A 26,590-nucleotide genomic window follows, 5' to 3' on the forward strand; every position below is an offset into this window, starting at 1 on the left:
CATGTCTTCAGCTGCCTGGGCCCTAAGCTTTGGAATTCCATCTCTAAACGTCACAGCCTCCCTACATTGCTTTCCTCCTTTAAGATGTTCCTAAAAAAGCTACCTCTCCAACCAAGCATTTGGCTACCTGTCCTAATATCCCCTTATGTTGCTCAGTGTCAAACTTTGTTTGAGAGCACCTCTGTGAAGCATCTTGGGATGATTTATTATGTTAAAGATGCTATGTAAAGGCAAGTTGTTGTTATTGTTGAATAATTGTTCTTAATTACCTATTTATATCCTAAAAACTTCTTTCAGTGACACTTACATTCTGTCCCCCAGAATAAAGTAATTTTTGAATTCTGATAAGCAATACTATGGAAGATGTGCAAATATTACTTTGAAAGTACCAGTCTACATACAAGCATACATCCATCATGGATCCCCTAAATTGGCTCATTAGTTTACAAGCTCTAATTTCCAATTTGTCCATTTTAAGCTGCCAAATTTTCTTTCTGCCAATGACTCACATAGCTGTGATTTTTGCTGGCCATTGTAATCCCTCCATAATCAAAACAAAAAGGGATATAGACCACATGCCCTGGGAATGAAGGCAGTTCCAAACCCCCAGATAACTGCATTAGTAAGTTGCAAGCTGAAAGAAAAGAGAAAAACATGTTTTGAATTCCTTTTACTGCAAAAAAGGAACCTCCCATAGTCCTTTCCTCTTTATCTTTTGTCTACATTTGTTTTTGTGGGAGTCAGGCTGTGCTGATAGTGTTAACCCTGTGTTCTACTAAAATAAAATCCTTCTGGCCATTGGATTGAGGTGCCATAGGCCTGTTGAAAAGGCTACACTTGCCTCCATGGTTGAAAACCTATTCCACTTGAGAACAATTATAATAAAGTGAAGAATACTTTTTGGATTTTGAATCAGCACACTATATGTTAAGTAAGATGTCCAAATAGCAGAGAATGCTGAAGAGGCAGAGGGAGAGGATGGTACCACTAAAAAATAAATAAATAAAAATAAAAGTAGAAAACCCCCTGTGTAAGAATGGCTGTTTAAGTGAGATACTGGATCGCTCTGTTTGCTCTTTGGATTCAGAACTCACCAGGAGTGTCAAAAAGGAGGAAATTTACAGAAGAAAAAAAGTAGAAAAAATTCACCCTTGAAATAACTGTTCTTTCAAAAAAAAGTAACCTGATAAAGGGTTAAAATCTTTATAACAAGTTCAGAATTCTGATATAAGACTTTTTTCTACTTGCCAGCTGCATACAATACAACTTCCTTTTAAACACAGGTGCCATGTTTCTTAAAATCAGAAACTGAGCAAATAGGCCCATCAAACTGGAACTGCTTTGAGGAGTTCCTCCTGATTTACTGGAAACTATAAGTTACAACCTAAAAGCACATTTCTTAAACAGTCAGAAACTTGGCAAGCAGTTTTGAGGTTTGGGGTGCATAACAGGCATTTTGTCACTTAATGGGCAATCCCACTTAAAAGTGAAAAGCAAATAGATTAGCAACCGCTGCAGGACTCTTTGAGTGGACAATTATTTTGGTTTTCCATTTCATTTGCATTGCTACGAGAAACCAATTACAAGAAATAAAGCATTATTTTGGCCACTAAGTGATAAAATACAAAAGGAATTACGGTAGCAGTAAATTAAGGAACTTCATTACTAATCTACTTCAACCACACATATTGCTTCAACCTGTGGAATGAGATGATTTAAAAAGGCATATTTTCTATAGAAATAATGTGAGTTTAAGTGATAAGAAAAATACTGAACAAAAACAGAAACAGAAATACCTGGAAAAACTCAGCAGGTCTGGCAGCATCGGTGGAGAAGAGCACAGTTGACGTTTCGAGTCCTCATGATCCTTCAACAGAACTGTTCTGTTGAAGGGTCATAGGGACTCGAAACGTCAACTGTGCTCTTCTCCGCTGATGCTGCCAGACCTGCTGAGTTTTTCCAGGTATTTCTGATTCTGTTTTTGTTTTGGATTTCCAACATCCACAGTTCTTTGCTTTTATAAGTAAAATACTGACCCTGACATGCTCGTGTTCGTGGAAATGAATATAATTCCTGAGATTGCCATGCTATAATGTGCAAGCCTACAACTTGTGCTCATTTCAATTACAATAAATTTTGAGACCTGAATGATTCTGTATTTGAGATCATTGTCCTTTCATCTTAGTGAATGTGTTTAAATCAAACCTAAACAGCTGGAAAGAAGGTCTTTTTCCCCACTGGAGACTGAGATAGTGTGCCAGATACTCGGTGGAGTTGGGGAGGATTTCACTCTGGTCACTGTATGAGGATCATATAAATCAAGCATGAAAATTTCCAATGTCCAGTATTTCTAGCAATATTGTAAAAGTTTCTTGGACCCTGTTTATGATTTTGATATAAATCACAATCAGCAAAATCACCCCGCCATGTTTATATTCTTTCATGGGATGTGGGTATTCCCGGCTAGGCCAGCATTTATTGCCCACCTCTAACTGCCCTTGAGATGATGATGGTGTGCTGCCTTCTTGGACCGTTACAAATCATGACAGTTCTCAAATCAGAAGATTTAAAAAGTAAGTATTGTAAATTGTTTCCATGTAGCATTTGTTCATGTCCTGCCTGATCTATGTCCCTGAACCAACATGACCTTAACCAGATCAACAGCTCATCTGTCTCACTGCTGTTTTTGGGTCTTGATTGTATGCAACCCCTGTGAGGCATTAGTTACATAATAGCTTTCAATGATCCCAGATATTTTTTAGGCATGAGATAAAGTGCTAATAGATACAAGTCCCTTCTTTTTTCCTTATATTGCATCTTTGTAATTTCACTTGTGTGCATGATGCTACTTACTTTAATTAGATAAAAAAAATTATCCTAATCCATACTGTTTAATTGGCAGTTGTGTTAGAAAGATCAAATTTGACTCTACCTATGGCTTTGTGTTTAGGAGTAGTGCATAACTAAGTCGTTCAGAGCAAAATGTCCCAAGTTGGACTTCTGGTCTGTGCTGTGTTGGCCAATCTGAGCCGGGGCAACAACAGAGTTGCTACAATTTACTCTGCTGCCCTGAACTTGAGTTGGAAAAATAGAGCAAGAGTTGCTGCTCCTGATCGTTAACCAGGGAATGCTGCTGGAAAGAGCGTGTGATATTGGGCACAGACAGGATTGAAGTTGGCTGTCACGCCCAGGGTTAAGTAACCTTGCTCACCTACCTAAGCTCAAATATGTAGAATCACTATTAGGGCAAGGTCAAAAACTCTGGGAGTAAAGAAAATTAGAAAATCGGCAAAAATAAAACCCTTTCAAACTAATATATTACCAGGCATTCGATAAAACCAAATTATTCACAAGCTAAATTGGAAAAGTGAGTTTAATTGTAAAAGCTCAGTTGTTGTTGTTAAAAACTCTTCTGCAACACTTAATATCTTAAACATGAACCACTTTAGCATTTCACTTGACACCTGGAGCTGGATTTACCCGTGTGCTTCTGGACCTTGATTTTGGCACTAAATGGGGGTCCCGAGCTTGCATTAGCCGGGAGCAAGAAGGTTACAATCTTCCTGGAGGCAGCCTTTTAAATGGCCACTTCCCAATCAGAAGGCCAGCAGCTCTGGAGCCTCAGCAGCCCTGCTGGTGAGTAGGCACTGCTGAGGCAGGGCAGGGACCATGAGGACGCTTCACACGGTGTGCATATGAATAAAAAATTCAGAGGGCTGAAGCCAGGAGGTCCTTGAGAGCAGAGAGGAAATCCCTGCAGGTAGGTCGTTTGGGCTGCGAGTGCAGCCTTTCCTGCCCATGTCTCTGTTCTTGGAGCATGGAGCTTCCAGCTCCCATGGCCCCCTGGTCTGCCATAGGCTGGCTTGCCTCCATGAGCTAACTGCATCCACAGGTGATGAGGGGCTGCTCCGCCAATGACAAAACACCGTTGAAGTCGCAAAATCATTCTGAATTGTGGCCTTAAATACATTAATTGGCTGCCCAACTCTATGGATCAGGCAGCCAATCCCACTTCCCAGAATGCCCTAAGGTTTCTCCGATGCAGTTCCCCCTATTTTCCCAGCCCACCCCCTCCCTCCTGCCACTCCCAGTCTCCTAGGCCACCACTGCGAGGCCAGTAAATTGCAGCCCGTGAAAATAATTGTCTCTACCATTCTAAGGGTAAGTGTAGAAACTTCAACACATGGGCTTACAGGCAGCAAAAGCTTCAGATATCTGAAGTAACAGTAAGAGGAGAGCTAAATGTCATCAGAATACTGAGGCATATTACTGCCTTGAAGCACACTGTATATTATTCTTTATTGTATGTACAATGGAATCTTTCCAAATAATCTGCCAGAATGTCTATGGGACAAAGACCATGCCTCTCACAGGGCAGCCTGATAATACCAATCTCTTCATGTCCAACATATAAATAACCCCACAGTTCAAGAAAGATTAAATTCAAATTATGTTATCGTATTGTACTTCATTCTGTGGCTAAGGTACCTCTGCACAATTTGTATATCAGTCAAATGTTATTGTCCTCTTGGAGATCTCCTCTATTATTCAGGACAATGGAGATTCCAAGATAAGATTGAATATTTTCTTATAGTGTGAAAATGGAGACCGTACTGGTCATGACACTGTAAATACATAGACTGGAAAAAATGGTCTGAATGAATATCAGGCTTCACTGATTGAACACACAATTCAAACTTTAACAATAGTGTCCCATGTGACTCACACTATCATAGTTAATCATGTGGTTCATATTATTCTTATTCGTATACAGCTGTACTCTCTGCATACAACAGAAGATATCTCTCACCACCTACATTCATTGTTAAAACCCCACAGCTATACAGCGTGATTTATAAAATTCTTTCATAAAGTAAAACAAGAAAACATTTTTTCTCTTTTGTGCACCATGCACCCAGCCAAGCTGCCCTGTTGCTTCCTGCATGGAGGTTCATAGATGGACTTGGGGGAGGGGTGACAGTGAAATTTCTTCTGCCAATAATTCTGGGGTAAAATAAATTGTAGGCACATCAATGTTTTTACTAAATTTATATTTCATCTCCTGATAATTGCTTCTCAGTTATTTTCCTTTCTTCTTTCAAGGGAAATGGCTGATTTCTGTTCGATGCCTCCCCTTGGGCGTATGGTGAAGATCAGGAAATCATTATTGTGGAAATAGTAATCTGTGGCAGGGTGCATTGGAGGTCTGCACTTCGCCAAATTATTTAACAATTCAAACTGCTTCTATTAGAACTGCTAACTGATTCAATTAGTAAAAGGCATCACCCCATGTAATACTAAGCCATAAATGCGGAAAATCCCAGATTTCGTTTCCAGTGTACACTGATTCTCACCAGCCAAGGTGGAAGCACATACACTGTAATAAACCTCAGTGATTTTGAGTTTCAGACGGATAAAACCTGATCAGGTTCTTTTCTCAACTTCCCCACACCTTGATTTGCAGTGGTGCTCCAGCACCAAAGGCTACCAGGCCACACATGTCTGAAGTAAATCTCTTTTGAAAAACTGGGCAAGAAACCATATTCGCAGCAGGAATTCAAGCAACGCTCACCCTACACCCTGAGCTTCTCTGAGCAGCAATGTTTTGGATGCCCTTACTTCACAGTTGAGGCTTTCACTGAGCTGTGTCACTTGCTGCTGCCACCTGAGTCTTGAACCAGGGTAATGAAAGCACTTTCTGTGGCTATCAACATCGCCATCTTCTTTAACTTTTCTGCAACAGGCTCCTTCCAGACTGCAGCAGATGACATAAGCAACATCTGACCATTTGCAGTCCTCAAAGGTATTAGGGCGGTCACTGTAATTTAATTAAAATCATCTTTCAATCTCACAAAATTATTAAAAGAGGGTACTGGGGAAGAAACTTGACAAAGTGCTGATTTTCAAGCACTCATGGAAAATGCGTTCTTGCATATAATTTAAGAAATTACATATTTAATAAATATTTTAAAACATTACTGCGAGTTGACTTTTTTTTTAAGTACAGCTATCATCTTTGCCACTTTTCTGAAGCCAGGCAAGAAATATGGCACTTTGTCACTTAGCCTGGCTCAGCTCCCACCACCCTCTTCCTGTTGGTTTCGATTGATTGAAAGGAGTTCCAATTAAGACAAAGGCTTTCATTTTCTCTTCTAGCTTACCAGTTAACTTGCTGACTTAAAATTCCATTTTTAACTTAGTTGTTAAATTGTTAATTTGAAATGGGCCATCAACTGAAAGTAAACAAGACACCAAGGAATTTTATGTAAACCAGCCAGTGTGCTACCAGAAGGAAGTAGGCCCTGAACTATTATACTAGCCTTGAGAACATGGCATGGTGACAACCTTGCTCAGCAAGCTGGCCAATATCTGGTTTTGAAGAACAACTAGCACAGGGCAAGCAATTATTTACCTGCAGCTTTGTCATACACCCAAGATGAATTTTGTTTCCACTCATCTAGGATGCTGCTGATGGGAAATGGAAGACCTGCCTTTCTGAGGACTGGCTGCCAGCATCAAGCCGTGCCAAGCCAGGGATTGCATATTAAGATGCAAAATAAAGATGCCTTAACTTTGCCCTGCCAAGGGCAGGTTTTACTATAATAATAATGGCAAGGCTATCAGTGCTCACTGTTATTACAGGGTACATCTGACAGAAATTTCTGGCATCCACATTGCCCAGTTAAATATAAATGCCAAAGTCATTGTCAGAGATACCCTGTTCCACCACATGGTTTACTTCTGCAGTCCTCAGTAATAGATTTAGCATTAACTGACTGCAATGGCCTAACTTGGGGTACTTATCCACCACTAGTTTTGGACTAAAAATGGCTGAAAAGGATAGGCCTGTTGCATTCAGGAGAGAATGAGTTTTCAACAGCATAATTAAGTGATAAATACTGCTGAACAAACTTGGGTTATTGCCTCAGAAGAAAAAGCAAGCTGGAGATTTTTTTTAAATGTACATTTTTACGCTTTTCCATCTGTCGACACAAATCCCCAAAGAGCACCATACTAGAAATGCAGATAGATTAGTGGAAATCTCCGCTGACAAGCCTGCAACTGTCAGCGAGGTGCACATTAATAGCCATTCCTTCACCATTGAGAGCAAAATCCAGACCAATGTATCTCAACGTCAATGTCCTACTACACTTGTATAACATTTTTCCAGCTGCCGCATCAGCCAACCAGTGGCTCCTCTGAGTGAGGCAGTCAATTACTGCTGTAAAGGGAACAACTAGGAGCTCAGTAAGGACTCAACTGTGACCATCCCACCTTATTTCATGTAGGACCCTTATACTTAGAAGATAGAGAAGATTCTCATCTCATTGCTCCATGTGCATTCAAAGAATGTTTTTTTTTATTTGTAGCAGCTTAAAATTAAGACAAACAAAAATCCCAATTTGTTTCAAACATAAACCTAAGCAAGAAACCGTAATGGTAATTTTGGAAGGCACTGTTTCCCATGCAAAGTTTCTCTAGCAGTGAGCAAGAGCCAAGTATTTGGTGTTACAATATTCTAGCCCTGTATCCATCTGTGCTTATATCAATTAGGGTGCTTCAGCTGAACAAATTACTATATTTGCTGGATCATAAGATGGACCAGGCCATAAGATACACCAGGATTTTAAAATAATTTTTTTTAAATTAAAAGGAAATATTTAGGAAATACTGCATGCAATCTTTGGACCATAAGACACACAGCTATTTTAGATCATTTTTTTCCCAGAAAAACAGTGCACCTTATGGTCTAGCAAATATAGTACTCTTCATATCTGCTGTGCAATGTGATAATTAGTATTATATTAGAATTAGTCTCCAGTACTTGGGTGAAAATCCAGAAACTCCCTACCTAATAGCACAATGGGAGTACCCCCAACCCTTGGATTGCTGTGGTTTAAAAGGTGGCTCACAATTAGGGATGGGTCTTGTCAGTAACACCCACAGCCCTTGAATGAATAAAATACATGTAGCGTATGAAATCACTGATGTAAAGATTAACTTTCGGTGGATACCAGGGTGGGACACAGTAGGATACTTTTTTTTAAATCTTATAAAGTCAAACACCAGATTAATGTAACACTACACTCCACCTTACATAAATTACTTAAGTTTAATTTTCAGTGAAAAATATTTTGGTCTGATATCATCATAATATGGCATCCCCTACAGTATTTAGGCTTTTAAACTCTAGCTTGATGTCACCTAATCACTACTTCCCAATCTACCTTCTCTTTTATTATTTTCTGTACCACGCTACATGATGATTCTTGGCCCTTCCATCGTAGTTTTTAAAATATGCTTTTAGAAGTCATGAGCCTGAAATTGCACACAGCAAATTAGCAGACAACATTTAAAACATTCCCATAACTTTACACTTTCTGCTATTTTAAGGCAGGCATTATCTTCAGTAGTGGATACAGGGATGTCAATAAGCACATTCAATGTTAATCGCTCATATTACTAACAGTAATTTTGAGGTTTATATTTTTTCTTTAAATTTGGAAGCGACTGATCCTTGTGCTGTCACCATAGAGTTCTCATTGTATATGTCTACAGCTCAGGAATTGTTGAAGCCCAACAACTGAAGCTGAGTTCTTATATGTAGTTTGACCACGTTCTGGGAACAGAGGAATAATCAATTCAGTTCATTCCACAAGGGTGTGGAAACCCTTAAGCGGTCATGAACTCATAAGTGTTTCAAGAAGGTCTTTTGCACTTGAGGATTAAACTCCCCATTCCATTCATTCCCCGTTTGTGTTTAAATTACAGGTATGAGAATAACTTTGTGTTTATCTAATTGTTTCATTTTCCTTTAGCCTGAATAGTGAAAACGCCAGTTTAGTTTATTCTTGCCTTGGAGTCAGAATATTAGGGGTTCAAACCCCACTTCAGGATTAACTACATAATCTAGGCTGAAACTCCATTACATTATTGAGGGAGTGGTGCATTATCAACAGTGCGGTCCTTCAGATGAATTGTTTAACCAAAGCTTTGCCTGTAGATAAGGTGGAAATGAAAGATTTGTGGCATGATCTGAAGAAGAATGGGAAATCTCCTAGTGTCCTGGCCAACATTTTTCCTGTGACTAGCACCACCGAACAAATTGGCTGGTCGCTTATTTTCAATTATTCAAGTCTATCTTGAATGTTTTTTAATTCTTTGTTCTTATTTCTCTCTTCCTGGCACTGACTCTTCCTGAGATATGGTTCCATGGTAGCAGGCAGCCTTTCAGTCCTTCATCCAAAGAAATAACTGAATTTATAAAGGGCCTTTCATGGCCACAGGATGTATCTTTACAACCACTGAAGTAACTTTAAAATGTAGTCACTGTTGCAATGTAGGAAACACGGCAACCAAGTTATGCAGAACAAACACCCACAAACAACAATGTAATAATTACCAACAATCTGTCTTTGTGATGTTAATTCAGGGATAAATATTGGCCAGGATATAACTCCACTGCTTTTCTATGAAATAGTGCCATGGGATCTTTTAAATCCACCCAAGTAGGCAGATTAGTTTAACATTTCATCTGGAAGACAGCACCTCCAACAGTGCAGCACTCCTTCAGTAGTGCAAGGTAGCATCAGCCTTGATTTCTATCCTCAAGCTCTGGAGTGGGATTTGAACCCAGAATGTGTGATTTAGACAGAAGAGTGTTATCAGCTAAGCCACGGCTAACACACAAGTGTGAGTCTAGGCAATCAGTGCTGGTAGGCTGTGTATATTAAAAGGACTGTGACAGTGTTGTAGCTGTGCAGTCAAACAGGATGCTGAGCCAGTCAGGGCTGTGAGCAGAGTCAGTGAATGGTAGTGTACGCTCCATGGCATACCAACATGCAATCAGGATGACGGCAGCAGCTCCTCTGCCCCACTGACAGTGACCGTGGCATCTGATGAGGTTGCCACCAGTGGAGACCTGTTAATGGCTAACTTGGCCAGGCCCAGGAGCAGGTTCACAAGGAGATCCTCCTCCCTCCCAGCCCCACTTCACACCAGGTGCCTGTAGATCAGGAATGTGGGACTGTAATTCAAACAAAACAACAGTAAAAGGTTTTTGAAATAACGGAAAAGGGAGTGCAGCCTAAGACACCCTATATAAACATAGTCCACGGACTCCACAAGGCCGTAAAAGATGCAGGCATTTTGGGAGTCTGTGAACCATCCTGCGGTTGTGTGGGACAGCTGCATGCAACACCCTCCACTCCAGGTCCCCGATGGAAAATGGGACGACACCCCCGGAAAGGGCCTCCCACTGGGGACCTTCGCCGCCAGACAGCAACAAGGCATCCGAGCGACAGATAAGGGCAATAAAGTGAAGGGTGTGCAGCAGCAGCCCATACATGAAACACCTCTGCACCATGCTAAAGGGCACAGAGGGCATTTCCACAAAGCAACTCCGGTTGTGGGGTGCTGGCTCCCGAGGGAGAGTTTGGGGCTTGGGGCCAATGTGGAATTCCGTCCAAACAAGGGTACGCTGGGACGGAAGACCACTGCGCACCTGCACCACCTCAAGTCCCATTATGACGTTGGGCTCGAGCATGACCATCCTAAGGTCTTGAATGGCATTGGCCATGAGCCAGACATCCATGGATGTACAATGCGCCAACTCCTGTGGAATCATCCATCCCATTCCTCTGCCACCCAGCACGTCTGCAATTCTGGTCATCCCGGCAGCCACAGCCCTCCTCTCCGCCAGCCACTGAAAAGGGCAGAGGTGCGGATTCCTGAGCAGCGGCTCTCTGATGATAGCCGCTACTCCTGACGGCAGTGAGGTGTGTTGTGAGGCAAGCATGTTCCAGACTTTGATCAGGTCCTGGTAAAAGACAAGCAACACCTGCAAGGAGCTATGAAGGCCCCATCAGGTCTATAAACAGCAGCTGCACGTCATAATTCAGGCCCTGCGCCTGCCAGAAGAAATACGTCCCGAAGGCACACCATCTCGGAGGGGGCTCAATTAAAGGTAAGGGCCTGAAAGTGGAAAGTTGCCTCCTGGGTGCGTAGACACACCAGCGCCTGACTGCCCTCCCTAAGCGGGAGACTCAGAAACTCAGCAGCGACCCAGTGCAGCCTTTTGTCCCAGAACAAGTCAACGAGCATTTTCTGGATCTTTCTACAAAATCCGGGGTAGGAGTCAAAGTGACCAGCCGGTACCACAATATGGCGGCAATCAGCTGGTTTATGACCAGTGCTGGACCCTGGTAAGACAGCACTCAGAGCAGTCCTGTCCTGCACCACAGGCAATTGGTGACTTTGGCTTCCAGTTCCTGCCAGTTCGCCAGCCAGGATTCCTCAGCAGGGCAGAGATGGTCCCCCAGGTACAGGAGGCTGGTCCTGCTCCAGATGATAGGTCTGAGCTTCTCGGGTAGGGGATCCATCTGCCACTGACTGACCAGGAGTCCAGAAGACTTGCCTCAGTTGATCCTGGCAGATGGCATGGCAGAGTAGACCTCCTGGCACTCGCACATCCCCCGCAGGTCAGCCGGGTCAGTGAATATGAAGAGCACGTCATTGGTGTAAGCCGAGAGGACAACCCAATGCCCGGCCCACGCAGAACCAATCCCAACAACCTCCTCCGCAAGAGGCGCAGGAAAGGCTCCACACAGATGGAATACAATTAGCCAGACAGGGGGCGGCCCTGACGCACTCCCTTCCCAAAGCAACGAGGCACCATCAGGGACCTGTTAACCTTAACTAGGCTCTGAGCGACAGTGTACAGAAGTCGGATCCAGGCGACGAAATGTGTCCCGGACCCAAATGCTCACAGAGTCCCAAATAAATACTCGTGATCCACCCTGTCGAATGCCTTCTCCTGGTCAAGAGACAGGAATGCGTTTAACAGACCAATCCTCTGGGAAAAGTGGGTGACGTCCCGGACAAGATGGAAGTTATTGAAGATGGTACGGCCCGGGACCATGTAGGACTGGTCAGGGTGGATCATGTGGTCCAGCACGGTGCCAAGGCGAGAAGACATTGCCCTGGCAAAGATTTTATAATCTGTGCTGAGAAGGGACACCGAGTGCCAGTTTTTAAGCAGCAGGCAGGGGAATCACGGCCCTGTGCCATGGGAGGGGCCTCTCCCCAGTAGCGATACTCTCCCCCAGGACCCCTGTGTAGTCATTCCCCAGGACGTCCCAGAACGTCCATGGTCAGCCTGTCCAGCCCTGGGGACTTGCCTCAGACTTATGGGGGAGCCTAGCTTTCCGGTGTCCTCTGGGCCGACCTGCGGGGGTTCCTCCCACAAAACTCTGCGAGCATCCTCGCTGGACAGATCTAGAGAGAAAAGGGCAGTGTAGTAGGTTTTGACAATAGCCCTGATGCCCTCCGGATCCGAGGCAAAGGATCCATCGTCGGCCAGCAGCATAAGGAGCGGCTGACGGGCCCCGTGCCTTTTTTCCAGCGAGTAGAAGAAAAGGGAGCTGTGGTCCAGGTCCTGGAGGAACTGGATCCACAACCTCACGTCCACACCGTGGCACCCGCCAAGTTGCAGATCCTGCAGTGCGCCCTTCTTCTCTTCGTATGCCAGCCGCAGGGCCGGGTCCATGTCGGGCTGACGGAGATGTGCCTCCAGGTCGAGCACCTCCTTCTCCAACTCCTCGACCCTGGATTTACGCCTCTTTGTCGACCCTCTTGCATATTCCTGACTGAAGATGCGGATGTGAGCCTTGCCCACATCCCACCATAGCCTCAAGGAGCAGCCTCTCCGCTTCCTTCTCCAGCCTGCCCATAAAAGACAGAATGAGTCCAGGAACCCGTTTGTCCTCCAGCAGCAGGTTGTTAAAGCGGACCCCAACCAAGCTCTGAACGGGACGAGTCCTACCCCAACCAGACGGTGGTCCATGTGTGGCATCTACTGCACAGAGGCCAAAGGAGCGCAGGACACGAACGCCTTGGAACCGTAAAGGTGGTCGAGTCTGGACGCTCCGACTGCAGGTGACATGAAAGTGAAAACACTGGAGTCAGGGTGGAGATGTCGCCAGACATCCACCAAGTCGAAGGACCCAACCAGGTCCCGCAACTTCCTCACACCTAGCATGTAGTGCTGGGCACTGTGACAGTCCCTGGCCTTGAGGGTACTCGCCTGCATCGATGGAGCCAAGATGAGTGGTCACTTCCTCAAAGAAGCTCGCTTGCTGCTGCGCACCCAGGGGAGCGTACACATTCACAAACTGAAGTGCTGCTCCCTCTAGCCACACAGTAAGGTGCAAAAACCAGCCTGGCACTGGCTCCTTGACCCCCAAGATTCCGCTGAAAATGTGGGGCCAACAAGATAGCCACCCCACCAGATTGGAAGCTAGGTGACTCATGTAGACCTCCCCTTGCCACTCCAGGAGCCATGTAGCTTTGTCTCCCGGAACGGTATGGGTTTCCTGCAGGAAGCACACCGCATACTTCTCGTCCCTGAGGACCAAGAAGTTCTGGAACCTGCGCTGTGCATGCCTGCTGCCGTTGATGTTGAGGTTAGCTATGGTAGTCTTCATTGCCAGGAGTTTATGCTACCATCACCATTCCTAATGTAAGAAGGAGAAGACTATTTTATTCCTTCCTCTCCTTCAGGGACCCAGTGAGAAACATGTGGAACCGCCTCTTAGTGTTCTGGTCCAGCCCAGGGGCCTTGAGGGGCTCGCAGGTGGACCAGAACACAAGAGGAAAAGAACGCCACCGGTCCAGGGCCAACTGGACCCTGTCCCGATGACCATGATTACTCACTAAAAAATCCTGGAGCTCCTGTAAAGGGATGAGGGGAGAATTGGTGGGGGGCACCGGGAATCCACAGCCTCACCCGACAGTGACTCTAAATCGTCCCAGTGCTCACCACCAAAACCACGTCCTCCTCCAGTATTGAGTACGAGGGCTGGTCTGGAGCTGCCAGTCGGCTCCACCTCCACCTCAATCCCACTCCAGGATCAAGGGCAGGGGGGGTCCTCTCTGGTCTCCTCTTGGGGTTATGGGTCAAAGAGTGACTGCGGCTCAGAACTCCGCTCCCCCTCAGGCATGAGGTCATCCAGCGAGTCCAGACAAAGCTCCCAACCTAGAATGGAGCTGCCCGGCACTGAAGGCAGGCCTTCCTTGGCACCACCGCCTAATGACCCAGCCATTGGGGCCATGAATGGACTGCCGCAGTCCCCTGGCAGGCCAGGTGGCATCTCGGGGGTACAAGGTGGTTCAGGGTGGGGCACCAACCCCCAAGGGGCCCTGCTCAGAGGACTGCAGCAAGGGGTCAGGGATTTGGGCTCCCCCCAGAGGGCAGAGCAAGGCGCTGCTAACCTTTCCATTGGGGAGGGGACACATCCAACCTCACAAGTTGCAAGGTCCTCCCCCTCCGAGGGGTGGCATCTCTTCCAGGGTAGGCCAGGGGCTGGAGAGACCTCTATTTGCGAGTCCCCTGCTGCCTCGTCCAGCCTCTCCGCATGTTCCGCCCTCTGTGGTTTTGGCTGGTCTATTCTTTTTAGGACAACCACTGGCTCGGGGTCGCGCCAGACCTGGGAACCCGCACATGATTGACGCCGGGCCCAGTACATGGCTCCGAGGCATACAAGGGCCCAGGAGCACGTGCAGACATGTCGCCGGGGCCGGATGATGTTTTCCTCCCTGAGCCGGTGTCCCTGGGTGTCTGGGGATCAGGGTTGGTTTGAGGAGTTCTGGGGGACAGCCTCCGCATGGCAGGTGTTCCATAGTGCCTTCTTCTGGTGCGGGGTCTCTCCCCCCGGCCTCGCCAGCGGCCGGGATGGCAGTGGTTGCCGGCGGCATCTCGCCTTGCGGGGAGGTAGATGGAGTGGTGGCGGGGTGGGGGGGAGGAGCGGTGGTGCCAGTCACAGCTGCCTGAGTGGCATTGGCAGCCTTGGAGAAAGGGCAGATCTTTCGGATGTGCCCCACCTCCTTTCAGGCATAGCATCGCACGCCGCCTGCTGACCAGAAGACGCGGTCGGTGGCTCCCTCAAAGGTTACATCAAACCAACCCTCCATGCACCCCAGCCGGTCCAGGCGAACAAAGACCTGGTGCCGGAAGGAGTACACGTGGTGGAGACTGGGGTCCCTGAGGCCGAGCTAGATCAGCACCACTCCGGATTTGACCTCCCCCAGTTGGTGAAGGTGGGGGAGGAGGAGCTCACTGGGAACAAAGGGCAGGATGCTGGAGAAAACAAACCTCTCCGCGGTGGCCTCAAGAGGATCTATTGCCAGATAGGTTCTGCCTATGGTGAGCCCCTTGGCCAGGGCCAGGTGTACTGCCCGCTCGGACCTCAGGGAGAACACCACCTTCCCATACATGCGCGAGGCTGCAACAATGGTCGAGGGGCCGACAACCGCGGCCAAAACCTTCAGGCATGTTTCTACATCTCAGGGTGAATGTAACTCTTTACAGCCACGGCCCTGGTCAGGAGGGGGAATGGTGATGGGGCCGCGGGAGCAGCGGAGACCACGGAAGCAGTCACTCCCGCATAGGCCTTCTTGGTGGGCCCGCCACAAGTGATAGCGCCACCTCCACAGCCCCAGAGGGCCCAGCCACCGGTGACCCTGTGGCAGCCATTGGGGTATGAGCCACACCCAGGCCGAGCTCTGTCGGTGGTAGCAACAGTAGAAGGGGATGAGAGAGAGAGGGAAAAAGGACAGGGCGGCACAGAAGGGGAAAGGGTAATGGTTGCAGAGTGGAAGGATGTTGATGGATAGATTAGAGCAGGGTGGTGTGGTCCTAGCTGTTCTTCCTGTAGGGGGAGGGTGATGCCTTCACCAGGCAGCCGGTACTGTCTGACACACGGCAGTCAGGTAGGTCCCTGTTCACCAGCCAACACCTGCTACGTGGACTTGGACAGGGGCAGGGCACGAAGGTAGGCCGTGGGCAAGATGCTAAATGAACACATGCACACACCCCTTCTCCCCAGGTCCCTTCAGTAGTCTTCTTCCTCCTGCTACAAAGAATCATGGTCTTCACAACCCCCACCAAACAAGAGTCCAGTCACCCACCGCAGATGTAATGAAAGAAGTCCTTGCCTCCTGACCTCCCTGTCTTGCAGTGCCTTCTCTCTCTCTCCTGAATTCTTCAGGCCTCAGGCCTTGCAGTCTCCAGGCCCCTGCACTCTCGGCAACAATACCAGCAGAAGGCTTCTAGTGTCTCCTGGGCAGCAGCAAAACCAGAGCAGCTTGTAGAAGTCTAGAGGAGTATGTTGGAAAAAGCAACAGTAGCAACAGCCACAGCCAGCACACAGCAACAACTCCCACTTGGGTAGGGACGAGTTGCGGCTGAGCCCAATCAGTCACCATCTTTCTGAAACTATCTTCAACCACCGAAACCATACATGGTCCGCCCCTGGCGCTTTAGTGCATGCACCACATCCATGGCCATCATCGTCTTGCGCTTCACGTGTTCAGTGCAGGTGACTGAGTCCCTGATAACATTTTCCAAGAAAACCTTCAGGACTCCGCAAACCTTTTTGTAAATGAGACCGGAGATGCACTTGACGCCCCCAGGGTGAGCCAGGCACTGGATGGCCGGCTTCATGATACCCTGGGTATTATCGCAATGGACTTTACGGTGCCACTTGGCTCTGCCTTTGCCCAGCCCCTTACTACTTTTCCCTCTACCCGACATGATCTGCACCCACTGACAGACAAGCAGGAAGCACAGCCCGGGCATGGGCGTTAATCACTTGTACATAATGTTCACTATCGTAAATAAACTCCCAAGAATATCTTCCTGCCTATGGCTCCTTGTTCTGATGAGTAGCGTTTGCATCACTCAGATGTGAAACCTTTCTGCACAAGATAAAGGCAGGTGTCTCAGTCCAGGGCCTCTTCCCTGTGCTCTGTGCAGCCTTCAGCCCAAAGTGACAGTCCAGCTTCACACTCCATGGACACATTACTGATGCCTGCACCTCGATGGGGCTTGTCATTGCTGCCAGAATGTTGTGTGCAGCCATCACAGAGTTCCCTCATCCCTGTCGGCGTCCTCCTCATTGGAGGAGACGTGAAGCTCCTCCATCTCCTCCTCAGCCAGCTCCTCTCCCCAGTTGCAGCACCAGGTTGTGAAGGGCGCAGCAGACAACAATGATGCGTGGCACCCTCTGTGGACTATATTGCAGGGCTCCACCAGACTGGCCCAGGCACCAGAATCTCAATTTCTGCTCCACCGAGTTGTGAGTTGCTGCAGTTAACCTTTGTTCTACTGCAGTCTGAGGCTGCCACAGGGGTGTCATCAGCCACATCCTCTGTGGGTAGCCCTTGTCCCCAAGGAGCCATCTCTGCAGCCTCTGTGGACCCTGGAAGATCTGTGACCGACTGAGAATGTAGGAGTCATGCATACTCCCTGGAACCCATGTGCAGACCTGCAGGATGGGTTTGTGGTGCTTGCACACTAGTTGAACAGTCAGCGAATGGAATCCCCTGCGGTTGACATAGTTGACAGTGTGTGGAGACAGAGATCTAAGCGCCACATGAGTGCAGTTGATGGCACCCTGCACCTGTGCAAAACCCGTGATCTGGGCAAATCCAATTGCTCTTGCATCCTGGCTGTTCTGATCCTGAGCAAAATACACAAAGCTGTGTGCCCTCGCGAAGATGGCATCCATGGCCTCATGGATGCATTTTTGGGTGAAGGCTTGTAATATCCTACAGAAGTCACCTGTGGAGCCCTGAATGGAGCCACTGGTGTAGGAATTGAGTGCTGTGGTTACTTTCACAGCCACTGCAGTGGATGCCCTCCATGTCCCAGTGGCGCCAAATCCTGCAGTGGCTGGCAGATGTGACCAACCAGTTCCCTTGACATGCGCAGTCTTCAGCGACACTGGTTATCAGTCATCTGTGGGAATGAAAGGCAGTATCTATAGACCCTGGGTCTAGCTCTGCGCCGACCAGTGACAGCTCACTGTGGATCCTTGACACCGTGTGTGGGAGCCCCAGCCGCCACTTCTTCCTGAGGGTGCTGCTCGTCCCTCTGTGCAGCCAAGTGCCACAGTCGCTGTCTTCTCTGTCATCTTCACTCTCTGTACACCATGAGGCAGACAGCTAGGTCACCAGGCTCCATGATCCTGATGTACTCCTCCTGCAGGATGAAAGAGAGAGACATGTAGGTTAGCATGGGTGTACCTGTCCTGGTTAAGTCTGAAGTCCCCTTAATGCATCCCGTAGATTATTTGCCACCACTTGGATGGCCAAAGATTAGTGCGCTGCATGGCTGCCTGAAACCCCACCAGATCAATTGGTGGCAGCTTCACCCATTGGACAGCATGCTGTGCTCTCAGCTCAGGCTCAGGCATTCTCCTAATCCTCACTGCAAGACTACGCTGTTAGCTTGAACCATGGGGGAGACTGGTCCAAAGCAGGATGATGACATTGCAAGGGGCTGTGAGCGCCTCCACCAGTGACTGCTCCAGGGCTTTAGCAAGGAGATTGTATAACCTGCCCAGACATCCAACTGTTCTTCAGTCCACTAAAATGTTGATTAGTTTGCAGTCTGTGCCCGAGGGATGAAAACCTCTCGAGCACTTGGTGGCACTTTGACACCTCTGTGTTGCTTGAGTGGGCAGAGAAGCTAGAGGCCCAACTCCAATCATATCAATGTGGCTGCACCTGAACTGTCTCAGCTGCAGAGGAATGGTCACTTTGTAAAAGGTTTCCCTAATGCGTGGCCGCTTCTTTCCTCACCCATCCCACCAGCACCCCGCATGTGCTTGTGTGCTACCTTCAACCACAGGGCAGTACTTGGCACCCCCCTCCTCCACCAAGTCGCCTCAATTGCACCCCGCCCCACACACAAACACGCTTCAACCTTAAAGTCCAACAGGCAACCTGGGCAAACACACCGAAATGTTACAGTGCACTCACCTCTGAGTTCCTCTCAAAGTGCAGCCAGTCAAGAGTACGCCTTTTATATACTGTTGTGACATGTCGGCGTGAATGCGGACAATTCCAGCAGGCTGGGCTCATAATGATATGCAGATGTATTGCAATGAGGTTCTGGACGTCTGAATATGGGAAACAAGGCCCACCATTGGCGGGTGGAGTGGACGATCACAAACTGGTTTCATGATGTCGTGAAACTCATTTTTTGCTTCCCTCGCCATACTGCCCAGTCACACCCCCGAACACGCCCACTATCAGCAGGCAAGGAGAATTCCGCCCTCTGTCTCTGAGGGGCAGATATTCTGCCTCCAGACTATTTATGGCCAATTGGCTGCTGTGAGGGCTCCCTACCCTGACCTTTTATCCGGTTGGGGGAGTGGGGGGGGGGGCGGGCAGGTGGCAGCAGGAGAGATATCAGGGACCTCAGCACCCCATAACATCGAGCCAAGACCTCACAGCAGCAGAAAGTTGGTTTCTAAGTTCTCACCCATCTCACGTACTGAAATAATATCAGTGTTTCTAGACTTGTATAATTATTCGCTCTCATTTACTCGAGTCATCTAATTGGGCAGCTCCTTCAAAGAGTCAAATGGCCTCCTTCTGTGCCGTATCATTCTATGACTCTATCACTTTTCTTTCTCAACGGTTTTCATATTATTTAATGCAAACATTTCTTGTTGTGATCACAAATGTGCAGGTTTAGCACCAGATTAATTATTATTTAGAAACATTGCATAGTAAAAAGTAGGCACCCCAAACCGAACCTTTACATGGAGTCCTCCCAAACTTGTTAGACAGCCTGAACATGTCCTTACCCAACATCACTGCACAAACATTTCCCAGTGGAGGCAGAGGGGAGAGGGGGGAGAGGGACGGGAAGGGGGAAGGAGGAGGGAGGTCACTGAATAATTGTCAGCAACTGGAAGCTTGGCTGTTCTTTTCTTTCTGTAGCCAAGGGACACTATAGCACCCAATTGCTGTCTTGAATGAGATCAGCAAGGTCAGAAGAAAGTGAATAGTAATATGATGTGTTAATGCTGCTCATTGTATCACATGGCCCAGCTCTCTCCAGATTCAACATCATGCTAACTTCAAGAATATCTCAATCAACAGTAAGCGAAGGACACTTCAAATAACACTACTTTTCTGAGCGAATGTCACAGCTTGCATGTAAGCTCCAATATAATGCCTTATATAATTATTGGAAAACTCAGAAGGTAAAAGAAAAGGTAGTAAGTATAGAAGGAGCACTACAAGTCTGTTGACTCTTACAGTTGCTGTCCCTTGCCTATTGATCCCTACTGGAAAGTGAGCAAATATGCCAGCTGCTTGGAGGCAGGATCAGGTTTGATTGTGATGCCCCCAGTGGTTGAACAACTTGCCAGCCCTCACTGTGTAAGCTCACTGATGAAGAATGTTAATTTGAATGAGGTACTGAAGAGTAACCAATACCCATGGAACCCTAGCCCAAGAGTTGGCACCCATAAGAGGAGGGGAAGACTTTTTTGGTTTCCAAGGGTTGTTATTTTATATGTATTCTATTTGTACATGGTGCTTCAGTAAATATTTAAGCAGACAACTCTTTGCTTGAGATGCTTGGATCAAATTATGCATGATAATTATACCCATAACAATAAACACACAAGGTACCATGTAAAATTATTTTTTGCCTTGAGCTTTGATGTTTTTAGAAAATAATAATAACTTAATGTTTTATCATGTACCATAGAACACTGGATACCAGGAGATCACAAATCACTAAATACAAATGAATACAGTAGAGAAAAACTGAGAAATTGTCAATGCTGGAAGTACAGATCAAGTCTATCAGATCCCTTTATGAAACATTAACCTACCTGGTTTGTTTTTAAATGTTCCCCAGCTTGTAATATATTCCATAATTTACTGTTCCTATTCCCCACTTAAAACCAGCTGATCAAACTTAAGTGCTTTCTCCTTTATAATGCTAATACGGAACTAAAATTATATATTTCTGAGCAAATTAAAATAATTGTTATATTTAAAACATACCTGTTCATTTTATTATTACGAAAAGTGAATACGTGGTAAGTAAACGCAGACGATGTATTAAAATCTGTATCTCTTATAGAGAATAGTCATTAAACATTTCTCTTCGATATACTTTATAATTCTTTGAAAATAGTTATATTAATATACCATACGTTTTATGGACCATAATTACTGCTCGGTGAGTGCGGCTCCTCGCGGGAAGAGCTAAGTGGTTTAATGCAAATCCGCGGTTTTATGCACCAGACCTTGGAGGCAGCGTTGTAAACAAGTTCAGTTTGACCACTGTTGTGAAGTTGTGTTTTTTTTTGTCTGCCGTCCTTCTGCAACTAAAACACTTTCATGACCAGGCTGGGATTTCATGAGACTGACTCTTATTTATGGCGTTACGGCTGCTGACAGCCTCTCAAGGACGACGGAGGCTGCCAACCCATCCGGCCTGATCTCCATAACACTACTTCTTATACCGAAAGGTTACTGCATACAAGACAGTTGAAAGCTTTCATCTGTGAAATAGCTGACCACCAGCAAATATAGACCTCTGCAGCTTCAGATACATAGCCCATTACACAAACCCATTTTACTCCAATGCTTTCCAAATATGACATCTCAGATATATATATATATATATGGCATTGCAGGCAGACTGCTGGAATATTTATTTTTATTCATTGAGATTAAATTAGAGAGTTATTTCTATATTTTAATCCAATTTGTAAACTGAATTGGATCGGTCCGTTAGCTGAACTGGCTGCTAGAGGTGGGCGTGGACTCATTCCAGGTTAAAAACAGTGTTCATACAAGATCCAGCTATCCAAGCACATTTCACTATTCCCTATGCCAATATCTTTCCACAACTTTCAATTGCAGGACAGATCCAGCGGGCAACCATGAATGTTCCTAAAAGGCGACTAGGAAGAGCATAGCAAAAGCGAGCATTTTGGTGAGGATCACACAAATAAACAAGTGCCAGACCAATCATGTTCAGAATAGTGCTTAGAAAATCATAGTTTTGTGTCACAGTACCATCTCAACCCCGCCGCCTCTCCAAACATTTCTATTAAGCAGAGAGCTTGGTTAAAATGTGCTTGAAGTGGTTGCAACGGGTCATTTACAATGTCGGCTGCATGTGACCCCTGGTATTGTTTTCTGAAGCGATCAGGAGACTTTCCGAACACTATGAGGTTCGCGGTACAATTTGCAAGCGTTTATGATGAGTCCACACTCAGCCCACTGCAGTTCCAATGTTGCTAACTATATTAAATAATCATTTTTTTAATGTTCCTGCTGGATTACTGCTTGCAGTGCGCCAGTAACCTTATGGCACAGCTTCCGATTTGGTGATGTTTTGAAAGCACGCCCCAATTTCTCAGAAAAACAGGCGGACGGTTAGCTATACAGCATAGTATGTGTACCGAGGGACCCCCGCTTGAAAAACAAATAACCGAAATAACTTCCCTCCCAACAAATTGAATGTATATATATATAAAAAAGAAGCTGGTTTAAGGTTTTCGTATTGTAGGATGATCATAAAAATCCTGAAATGAATTTTGCCTGTTCGTCTATAAATTATTTATTTCAGCCAGAAATACTTGGCGAAATGTTGTCAAGACCTTAGCATTGACTGATATCTTCTTGTATACTACTGAGTGCTGTTTGTTATGGTTCTGTACTTTAGCAGAACTAAACTGTAGCAGCATCAAATCATAGCCCGGCTGACAGCAGTTCCTTACTTACATAGCGCTTTAATTTCTTTTCAGGAGGTGATTTGATGAGCCACCCAGTGTAAACGATGTCTTCTGCACTCATGGCTGCAAGTGGGGGAGAGTCACTTCTCGAGTCGATTGTACTCTGTGCTATTTTTCCTCCTGTTGTTATTGCTGTCACTCAGCTCCTCCATACACAATGCGGTGTAAAATCCATCACAATATCTCTCATCTGTCTAATGGCACAAGTTCCTTGTGTTAGAGGCGGAAGCGCTGCGAACGACCGCAGACACCAGTTCTCCCACCCATTGCAAAGATCCATCCAATAATAGTCACACCATGGCATGACGTTTCGTAAACAACAAACACACATAGTATCCTCTTCCCTCAGAAAATACAGAAAGAAAAACCGAAAGCTCTTTCAAATAAGCCCCCAAGGCACAATTATGGAGTAAAATGAGGTAGAATTTGTTTAAGAAAAAGCTTTGAGTAGTATTGTTTTGGGGAAACACGCCCAATTGAAAAAAAAATTACGTTTTACTTGGTTGTAACCTGAGCCCTGATATCCCTGTATCTTTGGGTGCTGACAGGTTAGTTGTTTTCACACGGTTCATTCCCTGGTTTGGGGCTTGAAGATAGAGTTGCAACTAACACGATTTGCAATCCGGTAAATGGATTAATTTTTTTAAAAGTTGAATTCAGTCCAGGGAACGCTGCTTATCAGCAGGGGCTCTGTCCCAGCAAACAAAGGTGACAAGACCCACTGTCCTTCCATTCAAGCCGACATTGCAGTTACACGAAATTGTTTTTGTTCTTCCCGACTTCTTATTTCTACTTTCGAGTTATTTCCCTTGTTAGTCTTATTGTGCTTTATGCTGATGTATGAAGTAGCATTCCAAAGCTTTTATAGGATGCTTAATATGAGGGTGATTAGAAGTTGTAAACGAATTGGGATGGTTTACTTTTACAGGCGTTACACAAATGCAAGTGGCTATTGCTTATTATGTTCCCAAGCACCGCACACTTTGTTGGCACAGTACTCATCTGTATATATACAGTGATGGTATATTTACAATGTTATAAATAAATGTCTCATCATTATCATTATCACGATATGATTATTTCCCCCTCTCCCTCAAAGTCTTAATTCGTTTCATTTGAAAGAATGGGTCCTAAACTTGAGCACTTAGGCAATGTCCTGATGCAAATATTTATTATAGAACACAAAATACATTACTTGATAGACAATCGTTCTCTGGCCCACAACCTGCCTATCATCATCCATCACACTCTTCTTCAATCAATAGTTCAATAGTCAATGTTCCTCTGCATGTTCCTGTTACTGTCCCTAAGTTCCAATATACTGACCCTATTGTCTGCATCCTCACTGTGTCAAAATCAAATTTCAATGCAGTCTCCAGCTCTTAACTCATTCATCCTCAGGAGCTCCTAACCCACCATAGTCTTTCTACACTCTTCAGGAGTTTCTAATCCAATCTCCTTTCTATTCCTTTCATACCAGTACTATCCTGTGATAAAAGACCTTGGCTTCTCAATTTAAATAATACAAGTAATGCCATGCCACCGGGGTGTGGTTTTTTGTTTCTACAAGGGTTATGCTCAAGAATAAATATTGATGATTTCTTCTGGTCACTGTGGTCTAGAAATTTGGCTGAGCAGCACCCATTTTTCAGGTGCTAAATAGCTTCCTAAGCTCCAATATAATGGGTAGGATGTGCTCGCTCATTGTGAGTGAAGTGCTGCAACAAGCATATTGGTAAAGGCCCTGGGTGCACTCGAGAAAACCAGACCTACAAGTGGCCTAACAGGAAGTATTGAAAGGGACCATGTGTTCAGCTGCAACTAACAAGGTAAGTTTTAATTTATTTGAATTTAGATCCAGGAAGATCAGGAGTGATCCTCTCAACTTCATGTTCAAAGAACATAGGCCGCCTTAGCTCTGGCTAGCAATTCACCCTGCCCACCCCTGGCTACTGATCCCCTGTTAGTATTTACCCTCTCAGTACCCCTTCCTCTCTGCTCCCCTAGCCCTCCCCTCCACCCTTCGTCATTTACCTGAGGTCTTCTGCTAGCATTGCAGCAGCCTAATTTTCAGTGATGCTCTCTGGGCAAGCTACCTTTTATACTTCCAATATCAGGGTGCTTTAGGCTTCATTATTCAGGCACAGGGATTGTACACTGAGCTCCCTGCATGTGCAGAAGTAGGCACATCCAAACTTCTAGGCCCATATGTTACCAACTTCAAAAAGACATCAGGAATATTTGACATGTTTATAATTTCCAGCAAACTGTTAGCATATTATGTTGGAATGCATTTATGATTTCTCCAAAAATAGTAAAGATAGGAACTCTCATTTGATTTACAGAGACCTTGTGACTCAATAGGTAATGCCCCTGTTTCTTATGTACAAACGAATTAGGAGCAGGATAAGGCCACTCAGCCTCTTGAGCCTGCTTTGCCATTAAATAAAATCATGGCTAATCTGATTGTAACGTTGTAGAGATGTACTACCAAGAGGCTTCTTTAGTTGAACAATGAACTTTATTTTTAGAGATGCTGGATTAGCTGCATGCCTCTAGCAAGGCTACAATACATTCGCAAGACTAGGAAAACTCCGCCCTTTATAAACTTCCCCACGCTTCATGTTGATTGGCTGTTCTGACCATGTGATCCTTACTCAGTAAGGCTGGCCTTAAAGCAACAATCACCACATCCCCCTCTCCCCTATCCTTTAATTCCTTGTTTCACATTCCTTATTTACATAAATTACTTTTACAGATGAATTGAAAACAATATCAAAAATCTTAGAAATAATCATACTGGCACTTGATCATGAATTCAGATTATACTCTTATATTCATAGGTCCAGTAATTACAAATCACGTCATTGAGGGGATTTTCTATTCCGGGTAGAATGGCATAACTCTATATATAGTCTGAAGCCCTGCTACAGGGTCAACACTAACAGGAGCTGCGATAATGTGTACCTCTTTTTGGCACAGGCAGCTCATTTGATTCAATGGGGACATCAGTTATATCTATAAAAGGTCTATCGGTAATTTGGTGCTTACGGGTTCAATAACATTCCTTGGTGACAACACTGACTATGGAAATGCCTCCCTGCTCCTCAGGTGATCCACGTGTTTATGAATGATCCTGCCTTCCACATCTACTTGGTATAAAAGGGGTCTGGTCTCACAGGCAATAAATCCTGAGATCCAACTTGGACCATTACCAAAGTTTTGTATATATATGGCTTCATCTTCTACGCAAATTGTGGCTTGTTTTCTGATTATCTTGGTTCTTCTCTACCCTCCCTGGCAAAGTTGGAAATACAATACTCAGTCTCATTCTGAGATGACGCTTCATGAGCGCTGGCGGAACCTTTGTTGTTGCATGTGTAGTCGTGCGATAGCTAAGGTGGTAGCATGAGATTTTGGTTTCCAAGGTTCCTCCCGACAATTTTTTTTAGTCCTGACTTTAAAGTTTGGACGGCTCTCTCGGCAAGTCCATTTCATGCTGGGTGGTGAGGCGCAGCTCGGATGTGTTTAATGCCATTTAGATTGGTGAAGTTCTGAAATTAAGCACTTGTAAGTACAGCCCCATTGTCTGATACAATGACTTCGAGCAATCCCTGAGTCAAGAAGCATTGGTGTAACCTTTCGATGGTAGCTTGCGACATAGATTATTTCACCTCAAAAATCTCCATCCATGTTGAGTGTATATCAACTATGAGCAAACACATTGATCCTAGGAATGTAGTCTGTATGGATCCTCACCCATGGTCGACAAGGCCATTCCCAAGGATGTAGTGGGGCTGCAGCTGGCAACTTTTGTTGTAGTTGGCATTGTTGACAGTGCTTGACTAATTTCTCAATTTCTGCATCTATACCAGGCCACCACACTCCTGGCAAGCGTTTTCATTTTAGAAATGCTGGAATAAGCGCGGTGAAATTCGGTTAGGAGCAGTTCTCTGCCTGGCATAGGAATGACT

General features: G+C 45.7%; 1 protein-coding gene across 3 annotated transcripts in view; it reads right to left on the reverse strand.

The window, feature by feature from the left end:
* gab3 (GRB2 associated binding protein 3) overlaps positions 1-22,985 on the reverse strand; it is a 147,926-nt gene extending 124,941 nt beyond the window's left edge. For 2 of the 3 annotated variants that reach the window (XM_041195976.1, XM_041195975.1), the window contains exon 1: positions 22,606-22,985. In XM_041195976.1, coding sequence (XP_041051910.1) covers positions 22,606-22,677 — 72 coding nt within the window. In that variant the 5' untranslated portion in view covers positions 22,678-22,985. The remainder of the gene's footprint in view (positions 1-22,605) is intronic. The other variant, XM_041195974.1, reaches the window with a different exon arrangement.
* Positions 22,986-26,590: the final 3,605 nt, after the last annotated feature.

The sequence above is a fragment of the Carcharodon carcharias genome, chromosome 9, assembly GCF_017639515.1.
Source record: "Carcharodon carcharias isolate sCarCar2 chromosome 9, sCarCar2.pri, whole genome shotgun sequence".
In the NCBI taxonomy this organism is placed as follows: Eukaryota; Metazoa; Chordata; class Chondrichthyes; order Lamniformes; family Lamnidae; genus Carcharodon; species Carcharodon carcharias.